The 15,548-nt window shown below is 40.7% G+C and overlaps 1 protein-coding gene across 1 annotated transcript in view; it reads right to left on the reverse strand.

Annotated features, from left to right (window-relative positions):
• The window catches only part of LOC134872205 (protocadherin Fat 3), a 54,665-nt gene that overhangs the window by 5,357 nt on the left and 33,760 nt on the right, over window positions 1–15,548 (reverse strand). Inside the window, exons 33-48 of the mRNA XM_063895385.1 lie at window positions 15,323–15,501; window positions 13,488–13,701; window positions 13,178–13,392; window positions 12,757–12,894; window positions 12,407–12,550; window positions 12,124–12,321; window positions 11,226–11,503; window positions 10,099–10,658; window positions 9,834–9,965; window positions 9,553–9,710; window positions 8,941–9,451; window positions 8,528–8,681; window positions 7,002–7,158; window positions 5,559–5,975; window positions 3,785–4,040; window positions 200–283 (exon numbers count right to left, since the gene is read on the reverse strand). Coding sequence (XP_063751455.1) covers window positions 200–283; window positions 3,785–4,040; window positions 5,559–5,975; window positions 7,002–7,158; window positions 8,528–8,681; window positions 8,941–9,451; window positions 9,553–9,710; window positions 9,834–9,965; window positions 10,099–10,658; window positions 11,226–11,503; window positions 12,124–12,321; window positions 12,407–12,550; window positions 12,757–12,894; window positions 13,178–13,392; window positions 13,488–13,701; window positions 15,323–15,501 — 3,795 coding nt within the window. The remainder of the gene's footprint in view (window positions 1–199; window positions 284–3,784; window positions 4,041–5,558; window positions 5,976–7,001; window positions 7,159–8,527; window positions 8,682–8,940; window positions 9,452–9,552; window positions 9,711–9,833; window positions 9,966–10,098; window positions 10,659–11,225; window positions 11,504–12,123; window positions 12,322–12,406; window positions 12,551–12,756; window positions 12,895–13,177; window positions 13,393–13,487; window positions 13,702–15,322; window positions 15,502–15,548) is intronic.

Below are 15,548 nucleotides of genomic sequence, written 5' to 3' on the forward strand. Positions count from 1 at the left end.
ATCACGGTATTGCTTTATCTGGGGAGAAGAAGACACACTGTCCTAAGGGAATTGTATCACAGTGCTTCACAGACGGTTTTTTGTATGTGACTTAAATTTGATCCAATGTGTTCTTGATGACTTTTTTTTATATCACTTTTCAAAGCCTTACAGTATGTGGTAAACTAGTAAAAAAAAGTGTGTGTTGGTTCAGTCTTACCATTGTCATCGAAGGACTCGGAAGTGTAGGAAGAATGTTCCTCAGAGGTGGAATCTGAGAGGCGTGCCACCTCCTCCACCAGCCCTGATACTTCTGATGTACAAACACACAAAAATAAATAAATACAGGTATTCATTTATTTCAAATCCCCTCCTATGAATGTACTTATAAACAAACTAGCAATATAACACGTCCCACTTTAATCACAAGAGGGCATGATGTCCTGTCTCTAATTTTGAAGGGTTGTCTTTACAGCCCGGATCAACAGGAGAAATTATAACCCTAACCAACACATCTTTTCTCTTCACACCCAACACAATCAATTCAGGTCTGTTCTGAAAGGCAGCTTCACTGCTGTGGAGCGTGACATTTTCAAAAAATCCCAAAACACCCACTCCAGGTCATTTAATGCCATGTGCGGCAGCTGGTGTGAAAATCATTGAGGGTAAGGACCACAGAGGTGTTCTTGTGTTTGTCGCAGCAAGGTGTAAACTGTTCTAAACAGTGATGCAAACAGACCATTTAAAACATTTAAAAAAGTTACTCAGAGCAGCCTACTCTACACTGCCGTTATCAAAGCCACAGCCACAGTCACAAACTTGACATTTTGCCTGTGCGAACAGCTCAGATTACGTTTCATTTGGAGAAGGCTGCTAGCCTAAGGGTCTCCAGTTAGCCCTAACCTGCATCCCTGAAGAGGCAACATTTCAGATGAATAGGCTTACAAGTCGGCATTGGCAGAATTGTCACTGAGTGATTGTTTTCAAACCACTGCCACAGGGACAAAGCTGCTACTTACAGTATGTGCCAGAGCTGGCCTCAGCTAAAGGCACGCCGCTGTGAAGACTGTTTGCTACATACGTCTTTCAACCAGGTATGCCTGCATTCCACATTAGTCTTTAAATTGGAAAAGAGATTCAGGAGACCAACAGAGCAGAAACCTCTGGGTTTTTAAAAAGAAAATCTATTTGTTCTATAAAACTGCTTGAAAATCAGAACTGAAAGCTTTGCTGATGTGATTAAAAGTTACTAAAATGTAAAAACTCCATGGTGGTTAGTAGAACAAATGGAGGATAGCAGAAAGAGGAATGTTTTAGGACTTTCAATGCCGCCTCTGAAGAATATGTGAGTGATTAGAGTATTAACCTTGATTATCATTGAATGCTCAGGATTTTTAGTCTTATATTTCCAAAACTCCTAACTTTAAATGTTATGGCTTTATGTAAATAATTGTACTGTAATCTGCTTGTGTTAAGGCATCAGTGAAAATGATCCAAGTTGCATATTTTGCAAAGTAAGGTACTGAAAAATGTTTTAAATATCAGTACAGAAACTCAGGTATTACATAATATAGCATTCATACAGTGAATCATGAATATCATATATTAGATAACATTAGTAATTAGCTTGGCTTTTATTTTGACAAGCAATTTACCGGTGATTTGTTGGTGGGTTGTTTAAAGAGGTCGCATGCTTCTCAATACCCAACCTGTCTTTGTCCACCTTGTCTTCTGTCACTTCCTCTAAAAATGCCCTTGTTTTTATCAAAATGTGCGTTTCCCCTCAACGATCTGCAAGCAGTCAGGGTCTGGCCCATCTTATAAACAAAACCCTGACCATGAAGGCCAGGTTGTCTGCAAATCCACATGAGCTTTCTGAGCCAAACCTAGGTGGTCACGGTGCAATGCGTGCAAATGCTCCTGCGGGAATGTGAGCAGTAGAGCGATACCATCAATCAAACTTAGTGAGGAAGGCAGCGCCAGAATCACCGGTCTAATTCAGGATGCAGGTGAGGGAACACATTTCCAACATAATCAAGATTTTTTTGTTTTTAAAGAAAAAAAATGTGTCATCCCTTTCTTTCCTCACACACTCATTTAGTGTGACTGCGCTGCCATGTGTGCCTTCGCAGCCAGGATTGAGTGTTGGGACTGAAAAACGGGATTGAACTCAAATGCACGACTCACATCGGTTTTAACAAAAGGTTTATTCAAACCAAAGATCCACTATGATGGACAAAAAACAAAAGCTTGAAGCTCTGAGGCGTATTCGTGGCTTGATGACACTGGTAGAAAATCACCATGAACAAAAACGAACTGGCGCAGGACAAAGGGAGACGAGGACAATAAATACACCAGGTAATGGGGAACAGGTGGAAACAATCAGGGGCGGGGCGGACAATCACAGGAGAGGGATTCTGAAACGAGAGGGAAGGTTACTATTCAAAAATAAAGGGAAAAGTCACCAGACCAAAACACTTAAATAAACTTAACATAATTTCCGAGATATGACATTGAGGTTACGACCTTGAATCCCTCTTCAATCCTACCAATAACATATTCTCATCCTGGCACCTAAACTTTTTACAGCCATCAGGCTCAGTTTTTCCATTTTTCTTCTCCATTCAGGAAAGTTCACTTAGCGTTTTTAATTGGAAATACTTCAAACACAGCTTGTACCGCCAACAAGTTTCAACACTTTTTTTCAGAAGCAATATCAGGTACCCAAATTGCTTTCTGTAATTTATCCTGTAATTGGAAGAGTAATAGCTGAGGCTTTTGAGCTCGAAAATCTTCACTAAAAATGTTCTGCATTATAAGAGGAGCTGGGGTTCTGATGTTTTTTGTGAGGTCTTAGTTGTCAAAGTCATCAATAAAATGTATTCAGAGACATCCAATATATGAGAGAACAATAAGCAGAAAATGTGCATTATCAGACCTGATTTGTTAAAGTTATTTCCTTATTTTTTAAATGTAATTTATTCATGAACAGCGGGTAATGATAGAAAAACAACTAATATGTTTCCTGAACAACTTGTGCGCATCTATGGAAATATAAATGTGTTCTTGTTTGTAATGCTGTGGTGTAAAATGTCTAACTAAACTGTAACCCTCAATGACTACCTTTTATTTAATGTATTCCTTTGTAACTGTGACCCCATAGGGCACATGCTTTTCCTTTTATTTTCATACACTCAACAGGGAAGCAGAACAATAGACATTTTCCCACTGGAAGGAATCAACAATTAACAGGAAGTTCCCACCGCAGGCTGTATTATTCAAAACAACAGGTTGAACAGAGAATTGAAGTGTGTGGCGTCCACTTCAGCACAGCGATGCAGCGTGGTTATTTCACTGACACAGAACAAGCTGTGTTGGCAGCTGACTGGAATTATCTGACAACTACTTCTCATGTCCTCTCAGTTGACAAAGGCGTACTTGAAGAAAACTAAGATAAACAAATAAAAGGGGGAGACAACTTTTGAGTGGCAGTTCTGTCTGACTTTAAACAGATGTAAGACAGTAGCGCAATAGAAAAGTATTAATATGTTCGCCTCACAGGGAGTAAATAGTGAAACTGGAATGATGTGAGAGCAAAATAAAAATATAACTTATAACCACTCTTGCTAACTGTGGGCCATTTCCTTTGATGTATGGGATCAAAGGCATAGATCCCTGTGAAATGAGCTCTCTCAGAGGAGATGACGGTGGGGGTGTAACACAATAAGCACATGACCATTACACTGTGCTTTTTCACAGGTCAGAAACTGTGTGTACATGTGCATGCATGTGATCGCAGTCTTACCCTGTGGACTGTTATCTCTCTGTGTCCTCTCCAGCTGAAAAGCTCTCTGCCCCCATTCCTCCTCTCTCTCCACTCTCACTCTCTCCATCCCTTCTTCCCTCATCTCCTCTCCCTCCCAGGACACTTTGTGAGCTGGACTGTGGTCTGAGCGGCAGGCTGATGCAGAAGGGAGGTTGGGGGCCACGCTGCACACTGCGATACCCCTCCTATTGGCCAAACCTCGGACATTAGACATGTCTGAGAGAAAGCTGCTCAACTGTAGAAGAAGAGAAAAACAGCAATGCACAAACAAGTCTAGTAAGATTTGTGTACTGTCAACAAATCTAATGAAAAGTCAGTCCTACATTCATCCTACTGCTCTGCTAGTACATTGCTCAAAATAGTCCCAAACAAATGCTCAGTTACTTTTCAAAGAAGGCGCATAATAAGTGTTCCTTGAGGAAATCATTCAGCCTTTTATAACAAATAAAAGAACATATTTATGAGCTATTTATTTGTATTTACTACTTCAGTTGGTATAAATGGCTTGAGGCCTAAGAGCCACACACAGGGCCAGGAAGTGAGAGACTGATGTGTGTTGACTTTGGTGTTTTTATAACACCTATATAGACTATCCCCAGCCTTAGCCTTTTCTTTAAACCTTTTATTCTAAAAAAAGCATCCCAAATCGTATTTTAAAGCATCTTTTATATTGCTTGTGTTGTATATTTTTTAACGTTGAAAGAACAAAACAAAACCAGTGAAAAATTGTGCAGTTTTTTGAATTTGTTTCAGCCCAGGTCGGGTCATTGTAGCGGGGGATTTCCTTTAATACCACCGGTCAGTCGCACCTACGTTATGCATTTTCAAACTATTCTCATGGTTGCTTTGAATCCAAATTACTTCTTTATTTTTTTTAGCTAATCCTGTTATTTTGATATTCGGATCACAGCACCATACATTGTACTTTTTGACCCCATTGTCACTAATCGAGAAAGGAGATTATGCACCGGAGAGCTGTTTTGGATCCACTCCTTACGAATTTGCAACCACTGGGTCTTAACGAGGATTGTGAAAAAACAATAATAGATTTTTTATGATCTAGGTGTTCAAACATCATTTATGATTATTCTGTAATGTTATTTAGTTGTATATACGGTGAATTTTGTATATTAGTTGACATTGATCACTGCTGCATTCACTTGCTTTCTGTTCTTGCCGTGAATCAGCTCTCTAACTGAGACATTGCTTATTAACACGATTTTCACACAGATTTGAGAGCAAAGGTTTTTGTTTTGTTTTTCATTACATTTTCCATTATAACTGCAATTTCATTGTCCCATATTTTCTTTTGACATCAGAACTCTTTCATCACTCTACTTCCTACTACAAAAGCCCTTCTTTTTTTTTACCCCAACTCAACTGTGAGGACAGAAAAAAATGTCTGAAGTGCACCGTGACTATTGGGCTATATGATTAAACAGAAGTACTATCATTTTGAGTCCTTGTGGAACAACAAAAGACTAAAACTGAATAACAAAAGTACAACATAATTAAAAGGGGGAGCTGGAAGATATTTGGACATAAATATTCATATTATAATATAAAATGTATATTGCCTGGGAAATGTCCTAACATTTTCTAATTAGTTTACAGTGTGATGTTTATCATTTCTGACTCGCTATCAAAAACCAAAACTGCAAAGACCACGTCCCTCAGTCCTGTTAAGGACAGGATACAGGAGACATGCAAATTAATTATAACCATAGATACTTTCATGCACGCTTTTGCATACCTGACTGCCCTCACTGGATGTGGTCCTTTCACCATCTCCTCCCCTCATGCCCTGGCTGCTGAATGTTCCTGGTAAGGGAGAGTGGGTAGTGGGGCGCACCATGACCTGGGGAGGGCCCCCAGTGCTGCCCCCCACCTCACCGTAGGTGCTCGTGGTGGCTGGTGATCCCGACACGCGCACGGCTTTAAACTCAATCCCTTCGGCGCCCATGCCAGTCTTGTGCAGCATGTATCTGGTCTCCGTGGAAATAGCTGAAACACCCATGACAGCCTGAGTCCCGGGGCCTGGATCTGACTCTTTCCTGAATTTAATTTTCTTCCTGAAGGCGATGAAGAGTATGAGGAGGAAGATGATGACAAAGACAAGGACCCCAATGCCCACTATCTCTCCCGGTCCGACATAAGATAGGGGCTCCGCCTGGGTAACACAAATATAAATATCATATTTAAAATGTCAAAATAGCCGTACTGTATCACTGTCTGGTTGAATTCACTTCCATTTAGATAAATAATAATCACATTTAAAAAACATGGTGTTATCATAAAACCTGAGATTAAAAATGCTCATTATCTCTAATAAAATGTTTAGCCAAGGTAGGAATCACTCCTTTTCCCTTACTCAATGAGTTACAGTAGTGCCAATTATTTTAAAGCAGTCCAAGCAACCATATAACACCTGTAGTATATATGCATGCTTTATACTGTAGTAGAGGGCACAAATACAGTACAGTTGACCTTCCAAGTCCAATTACTCTTGATGTAAATCTAGAAAGACCACCAGCATTGCACAAATGTTAGAGCCAAAAATAGTGTTGGTGCAAAATTAAGATTCCATATCAGGTGATGTTGGATAACATTTGTTGTGTGTATTCATTACTGCTCAGCAAGCATCACATCTTTGGCCTTGGAGTATAGAGGACATTAATTAGTTTAGCACAATTGTTTCTTAATAGGATACATGTAGGCTCCAATAAAAAAAGGCTTTATTCCCAAGCAGAAGACCTTTAAATGTCCTTTAAAACAACAAACAAAGTTAACTTATTAATTGCTTGTGAACGCAGCCTAATAGGATTTTTCAAATGGCTAGTTCTCTGCTAATTACTGTCTTCTAGGGACAAATTAAGCACCTTCTCACAAAGTGTAACATGAATAGGTGTGCCGTCTCAATATAAGGAACGTAGTGCATGGCAATAGCCAAGTGTGACGACTTCTAAAGGACTCTTTCATTTCCCAATTAGCACACTTGTTTTATGCTACTGCTGGGACAAAGATACAAAGCTAATGAAAGAACCTTCTGGGAGTCTGCCACACAATAACAATTACTGGCTGCTTCACAAAGTTTGCCATTGAGAAGAAAGAGGAAAGCACAAAAGGTGCTTTTTTACTTATACTTTAAATTATATTCTATGAAATGTAATCCTATTTAGAGTTTTTCATACTATACCTGTGTGTCATCCCCCGGATCATCAGGTGACTGATCATCACAAAGCTGACCCTCGTACCCCTCTGAACAGTTACAGTAGAACGACCCGAAAGTGTTGACACAGTCTGCTCCATTTCCACAGCCGTCCTGCTCACACTCATCAACATCCTGATCACATCTGCAAAGGCAGATAGACAAAAACATTGCTATGCATGGGAGTGGTGAGGAGGATTAGCTTCAAAGTGAAAAAGAAGAATTAATTATAAAAGTGTGTCAGTGAGTTAAAAAGAGAGGAAGAAAAAAGATGTATTCAGGGGACCTCTTTTTTTACTAAATCAAGGGTTATGTTCACAGATTCCCTATCATTCTCATTGATGTGGTTCTTATTGAAATACATATTCTTGAGTGCAAACACACAAATACACACACTCACGCTCATACTCTTAGATAAAGACGTAAATGAATACCAAAACCCACAGTCATAATCGCTTCTCATTGTCATTCTGCACGAGGTGCCTTCCTTTGAAGCAGATAGAACAATATATTTTTTACATTTAAATTCCTTTTCTTGACGACATTTTCCAAACACTCTGCAGGAGTCGGTCCAATGTAATAAAAAGAAAAATCATAAATGAGAATTTCTGGGAACCTTACTTTTACAACGACCCAAGTTTTGCTTTAAATGATGATTAAGGGAAGGAGTCATTAATGTCTGACCTGGACATATTTGCCAGTGTTATCCTCACATGAACACAATACAGCCTTGTTTACAGTAAAACATGGCTGAGCAGCTTTTTGAATTTGCGAGTCTAGGACTCAGCTTTTAAATGAAAATGTTTACCTTTTAACTGAGTTTTTCCAATGAATTATATTACATTACATTGTAATTAAAATTCTAATATTTCAATGTGTTATGATTACTTATCCATCTGAAGCTAAATCAATTTCAGAGTTAATTACCCTCAACAGCTGCAGAAAATAGTAATCGCTATAGCAATGGTTTCAATTTGTGTTTGTCATTAACTGATAATGATTAGTCAAATCTGCTGCCTGAAGAGAACATCTTCATTTTTATCTTTCTTAAGATTTAGTTAAATCCAATTCAACCTCCTCAAAAGCTTTGTCAGTACATAAAAAAAGCAGAAACATGGACTCCATTGAGGGAAATCTGCTCTCTTGTGGCGGCTTCATTGAACTACCACACAAGCAGAAAGGTCATTTCAAAAGCAATTACTGAGCTGTAATTAAGAATGCAGCTAGAGAGTTATTACGTTTCTTTTCAAGCTAAATTACACTGATTAGAAAAACAATTTATTTCACACACTAAGTAAACAAAAACAGCACAGTGTACTAATGTGGAGTGATGATTGTTTGTGTGCGTGTACATGTTTGAATGCATGAGGAGATTATGTTGTGTGTATAAATCAACACTAACTTCAGGTCAGTGAGTACGTACTGTCTGAACAGAGATCACCATTCTTCATCACTGTTTTTACAATCAATAATTTAAGAGTGTGAGGGTGAGTGAGCAGGATACTTTTTCTTACATAATCCCCCCGAGTCCTGCAGGACAGCCACAGAGGAATGCACTGCCGACAGGTTTACAGTCCCCACCATTCTGGCATGGGTTTGGCATGCAGGATGTCAATTCAATTTCACAGCGCACCCCAGCGAAGCCACCACTGCAAGTGCACACAACGCCTGTTGGTGAGAGATTCACAATGTGTCAAAAATAACAATTCTGATTTAACTTGAGTAACTGACTGAGTTTCTGAATACAAGCTGATTGTCACGACTGCACCAAAAAAACATCAAATTAAAATGAAGGAAAAACTTAAAAGCTGAAATTGACGCAGAAGCTATACAATTGAGTGAATCTGATTCAGATGGCAACATGTATTACTGTCATTTATGTATACAACAAGATGACTAACACCCACACACATTCATCCACACAGACCTCCAGATGGTAGGCTGCTGCACATGGCTCCGTTGAGGCAGGGCTGACTGACGCATGGATCTGGATAAAGCACGCAGCCCAACTTGACCTCGCTCAGTCCGGCGATCTCTGCATAACGGCTCCTCTTATTCTGGAGAGGCAGCTCGTTACCATTCAGTCTCAGCGAGCCCAGGCATCCCTGGAATCCATCCTGGGCTCTTGGCTGGGCCCTTACCCCACGGTCCCAGAGCCCAGGCCCCAGGCTCGGCCTCTCACCCTGCCCGCTCTGTGGCCTCACTTGAGCTCCAAAGAAAAATGATGAATCTGGGGCCAGAGGCCAAAGGCGAACAGGAGCTCTGGCAGCTCGCCTACGCTCAACATAGCTGTCATCCAGTGACAGGAGGGTGTAGTTTCTAGTTAGCTCAAGGGCAACAGCATGCCAGAGGCCGTCGTTTATTGGTCTGCCAGAGATACCCATAATGCCAAGGGTGTTGTCACAGTCCAACTGGAACCAGAGTCGACCCTCTTCAATCTGTGGAAGGACAGGGAATATATGTTTATAAAAAACTATGTTGAGAAACAGCACACCCTTTGCTAAGCAGAGCTGGCATTGGGACGCGATCACGTGTTTACCTTGAGCATGGTGCATGGGTTAACACGTGTGAACATGATGACTCCTCTTCTCTGAAGTGTTCGGATCCTTAGGCCAAGCCTCATCTCCCCACTCTGGCCACTCTCTGTCACTCTGTACTTGATGTAACTGTTTCCAGAGAAACTAAGAGAGGTTTGACCTAGGAGTTCACAAAACATAAATATACACGATTAAAAAAAGAGAAAGTGACAATCTTTTTTTTTTCTATATGGATCAGGTACAGTACATAGGTTTTAACTTCAAGCAGCAAAATAAATCATACCTGCACACTCGTCTAGTCTCTCAGGCTGACACTGGCAGACAGATGGCGCTGTAGGACCAGAACGAACACACTGCATGTCTGCTGGACAGGACTGACCTTCACAAAGTTCCACAGGACTGGAGCATTTCCCTCCTGTTTGGGCCAGATACAAAAACCACATGAGAAAATAATACCCTAAGGAAGGAAACAGCTTTGATGCATGTATACATCTTTCTTTGCATGTATCTGTCTCTATGTTATGTGTTTTTCGGAGTGCACTTCTCACCAGGGCAGGTGCATGTCTCTTTTCGGCTGAACCTCTGTGACACCAAGCTGACCCTCTCTGTGCTGTAGGTGACAGTCGAGTCACCATCCATCACCAGTGTCTGTTCACACACCCTGTCCCCACACTCCAGCTCCCCAGAGCAAGCAGAGCTCACCACCTCAGCCCCAGCCAGGATGCCCCGAATCTGCCCACGCACTGCTGCCTCCTCCAGCTTAGCAGAGAACTCTTGCTGCGAGTAGATCCCACGCATCCGTCCGCTGCCTGACGTCTCTGGCATATCTACGGCCAGAAGCAAATCCACTTTCGTTGTCCCCACTGGCTGAACACCCAGTATGTGGAGGGGATCCTGTTGTCCTGGTGACCATTTCCAACCAGCCAGTCCCCGCAGCGTTAGTTTGATCTGGTTCAAGTAACGGCCAAGCAAGTCTTCCGGGGACAGAGAACTGAAACGTAAGGTCAGGGCGCTACGTAGCAGCACATCTGTCACCTGTTCCACCTGGACTGACACATCGGCTATCACAGCGAAACGTCCGTCACTCACTGTGGCATTCATCTGGTATCTGAGAGAGGACATGGAAATGTGTTTGGGACAATTTTTTTAAATTTTTTTTATCACCGTTAGCTTCAATGAAAGCAGCTCTAATCTTTTTTGGGATTCAAGAAGTTAAATAAACACTGACAGCATAATAACATAACAACAAAGAAAGATTGTATTAAATTACACATCTGAAATATAAGTAATCAAAACATCAATAAATGAAAAGGAAAAAACTATAGAGGTTATCACCAAACGAGTTACTCAGAACCCCTAACAAAACCGTATGGCCTGATCCATAACTCCTATTGGTTGCTCCCTTTCATTACTTCTAGTTGAAGTGTTTTTTTTAAAGTTGTTTTGTTTTATGTGTGAAGGTAATGAGTTCCTCTGTCTGGATACTCATGTTCTGAGTTTTAAAGTTGAAAACTTGCTTTCAGGCTCTATTTTGATTGAGCTGGAGTTTCACATATTGTTTTTAGCATAGGGCCAAACCACCATACGGTTGGCAGGCTTTCAGTGTTACAGTTTTCAGCCTGTGCTATAAAGTGATGTGTCTGTGTGTTGTGGTTTGGTGTGGTGTGGTGTGTACCTGCCAGTTTCCAGGCCCGGCAGAGCCACAATGCTGCCATCCTGTCTGTTTATTGTAAACAAGCTTTTGGGCTGAAGCTTCTGGGTAAATGAAAGCACGTCATTGGGGTCGCGGTCGGTTGCATAGATCTGACCAATTGGCCCGCCCTGGAACATGTCTGTTACCATGACGATGAAGATTTCCAGGGGGGAGACAGCGGGTTTATACTGACTGTTCCCGATGACTCTCATAAATATCCAGGAGGAAGAAGTCAGACTTGGTTTACCCGAGTCAGTTGCCTAATAGACCAAAACAAAGTCACAGTCGGTGGTGGATGAAGTACTCAGATCAGTAGTAAAGCACAGAGTAAACATGCCAGTCCAGTATTCAAAATGGGTCTAATTCTGAACAACGGCCTTCATCAGAAAATGTTACTTTATCTTCATCATTCTTAATGCATTAAATTGTTCATCAAGCTTTTTTTTCTAGATACTGTCAGGTAATTGTAACTTGAAAAGAGATCAATAGGGTTTTATCTTAACGTAAAATAATACACAACAAGTTATTTGATCCATTTTATAAATCTCTATCGAAATATTCAATATAATCAAAGCTTTCATAATGGTTATAGCAAAGGGTGGCCTTGTAGATTACTGTAAACTGAATGAAACATCAATATTAAAGCTCAGTCCCCCCTTCAGTCTCATCATAATAATGGTGTTAATAGCTTCTCTATAATTGAAATGAGTTCATATGAGGCTAATGAAAAAAAACAAAACATATTTTAGCACCACTTAGTAGCTAACAGTGGAAAGCAGTGAAAGTGCATTTAGAAATGCTGAGTGTGTGTAACTAACGCTGTACTGTCAATCAACTTTACTGCATACATAATGGTTAAAGAGAAACAGCTACTACTAACCTGGATTTCAAGAGTGAACTCTCTGGGGGCTTCAGGGCCAAACACACGCTTGGACCTCAGGGTTCCAGTCTGGTCCAAGGAGAAGAAATTTCTCTCATTTCCTGACACCAAGCGAAACTCAAAGGGAGGGCCATTTCTAGGGGAGTCTTTATCGCTCATTGACAGCTTCAGCAGGGTGGTGCCGGCAGCTTGGTTTAGCTGAAGGTATTGGGAGAGAGAGAGGAGTTAATGTGACCCTAGCACAGATAAACGTGAATAAAAGCAGACACAGACAGACTGTTACCTGTATGACGCCTGTGGAGTTGGGAGGAGTGAAAACAGGAGGGTTGTCGTTAACGTCAGATATGTCGATGTTGAGGGTGACAGTGGAGGACATGGCAGGAGAGCCACTGTCGAACGCCTGCACTGACAAAGAGTACTGGGATACCTAGAGGGAGTAAGAGGGGATGAGAGTCATCTTTATGTAACGGGATGTATGAGAAGCACAGCTAAACCTTTATGACATAAATAAATCTGAATTTAATCACTTCATTTGGTGATGACCTTGAGCAGACTTTGTATTTTGTGTGCTCATGAACCGTAAAATTGCTATTGATTGTAAATGAGATATTGAAGTTAGAGATGCTTCCTTACTAGTTCTCTGTCGAGCCGCTTATTGACTTTGAGCAGTCCCGTCACAGGGTCAATCCAGAAGTGGTTAGTGCGGTCACCTTTCAGGATGGAGTATGTGATGCGCCCATTTACCTGGCTGTCTAAATCTTCTGCTGATACCTAGAAAAACACATACACATGGAGAGAAACGAAGTTAATAACAAATATAGCAGAACACTTTAGATCCAATATGTATAATTCTTATAATTCTTTATTTTTGCAGAGATGTCACACAGTTAAAAGCAATGCAACAGACTTAGCTAGTTGCTAATTACATCTGTTGTTCCTGGGCAGGTAGAAAAAACAATCCCATAACAAATAATATGCTACATAAAACATCACAGATACAAAGTCCATCAATGTGAGGGAATGAATAGAAAATAAGAGTGCAAAAGAGTGTTACCCTTGTAATTGTCTGCCCGACAGACGCATCCTCGCTGACCAGAACATTGTAGATTTCCTGACTGAAGGTTGGGGCGTTGTCGTTGACATCCATCAATTCAATGGTTACCATGGTAGCTGTACTGAGAGGAGGGTTCCCGCTGTCCCAGGCCTCAACGGTGAGGTAGTAGTCCTTACAAACCTCAAAGTCCAAATCATCAGCCACAGAAATAGAGCCTAAAACAAACACATTGTAAAGCATATAGGATTTAGCTCAAGATTTGAAGTGAGTTTTAGTTTAGCATTCAGCACATACAACGACTTCAGCTCACCCAGGTTTCTGTCTATGCTGAACTTTCTCAACTCGTTGCCTGACCGGATGGTGTAGGTGATATCAGCATTCGGTCCGATGTCCACGCTCGTCGCCAACACTCTCAGCAACTCGGTTCCCACGGCAACATCCTCAGGGACGGTGACAGCGTAGTCCCTTCTCTGGAAGACTGGAGCATTGTCATTCACATCCAGCACCAAAATGGTCAAATCCACCTGAGGGAGAGACAAGACTCATTTCACTGCCCTCAGAGTTTAGTTTCAGCACAAGACAAGGACATTAACGGGAGAAAAGATACAAGAAGCTCTACAAACAAGACAAGCGACTGGGGGAGGAAAACCCATTGACGTTTTTGCCCACCAAAGCCCCGAAGAGAATCTATTTAATTATTTCTTCCTTTCTTTTTGGTCACTAGATAAATATTAAATAGAAAGTTACACTGTGTCATTTGATTCTGCTTTCTGGAAGGTCAAAACAACTTTAAAACAAGGCTGTGATGTTAAGCAGTAAACCTCTTTATAATATGTGTATTTGATTTTCCTTTGGTGTATTGCAAACAAAAGTCTACAAACAATGGAGATTTTCATTGTAGCTGAGGGTTGGGGAAAAGTGTATCATCAGTTTCTAGTAATTATTTCTTAGAAAGAGTTTCCAAATGTAATGTATAACATTGCTTTATTTGTATAGGAGAATGTAATGTTATTACCCTTAGCCTCATTTCCCTTTATTTCTTACTTTTGACATATGATAGGTTTGGTGAAATGAAAATGTTTCTGTTGATTTGATTTTCCTTTCTGTGGTATTTCTGTTGTTGGTTTTTCTTGTATGTCTTTTCAATAACTGTTGTGGTTGTTGTACCCTATTGAGACCCCTATTTCATTCATAATTCACACCTTCCTCCCTCACAGGATGACATGCTTTCAAGCTAAACTGCATCAGACCTTCACTATTCTCAGCCCCCTTATGTATTCTGGCATACACACTCAGCATATGGTACGGTATATGTTATGCTACATATGGAGTCAAAGAGGAGAGTCACTTGAACCCAGTTCCACTCACTGCAAGTGGGATGTCATCGCATTTCTACCTTTTCTGCTTCCATACTTCTACTAATCGCTACTACTACTATCTCAGCTGTTACTCCAGTTACACCTAATGCTATGTTGGTCCAAATAGGCACACCTGATCTCACTTTTGTCTGGGGTTCATTTAAAGTTATAGCATGTTCCGGCAGTCCTAAAAAGAACCCTTTTTACCTATTTTCTTCCTGACTCTGCATCTGTATCCGTCACCTTCCCCACTTTCCCATCCAAGACACTCCACCGGTTGATGATTTATCTTGATTAAATCTACCAGGTTCTTTATCTGATCTCTTCAGTAAACAACATGTTTTTATTCATTGGTTTTTTGTTATTCATGTGTATGGACAGCAATACAAATTGCCCATCAGCAGCTGGGAGACTCTTTGACTGACTAATGTGCCACTTAATGTTCAGTGTATAAAATGTAATTGCGTAATTATGGTGAAATGGTTTCATAAATAATTACATTTTTAATATATAATTGGTGTAAATTGCTCAGAAGCCATTTTCATTTAGTCTGTATCTTATTTAATTGCCATGTTTATTTCACCTTGTGTGGTAATGTTGTGAAGCCTGTTGTGAATTTTAATCATGTTTGGCTTTCTTTTCATCTTGGCGTTATTTCAAAAGTGTCATGTTTTGTGATTGTGACCATCTTTTAGGATGTTTTTTTCCCTGCACTTAGGCTTTATGCATACTGCATAGCATGGGAATAACTCAACAACATTGAATGTGTGTCACTGGGATCACTTACCTGGGAGGACAGCGCCCCCTGTTGCCCATCTTGATCACTGGCCTGGACACGGACTCGATAGGAGTCTTGGCTCTCTCTGTCTAGAGATTTCTCCAGAATTACCATCCCTGTTACCGGGTCAATGGAAAACAATCCATTGACTGAATCCACCAGAGAATAGACTACTGTACGGTTAAATCCTGGAGAGAATGGGAGAGAAATCCAAGCACAGCCAAGACTTCATATT

The sequence above is a fragment of the Eleginops maclovinus genome, chromosome 11, assembly GCF_036324505.1.
Source record: "Eleginops maclovinus isolate JMC-PN-2008 ecotype Puerto Natales chromosome 11, JC_Emac_rtc_rv5, whole genome shotgun sequence".
NCBI classification, from domain to species: domain Eukaryota; kingdom Metazoa; phylum Chordata; class Actinopteri; order Perciformes; family Eleginopidae; genus Eleginops; species Eleginops maclovinus.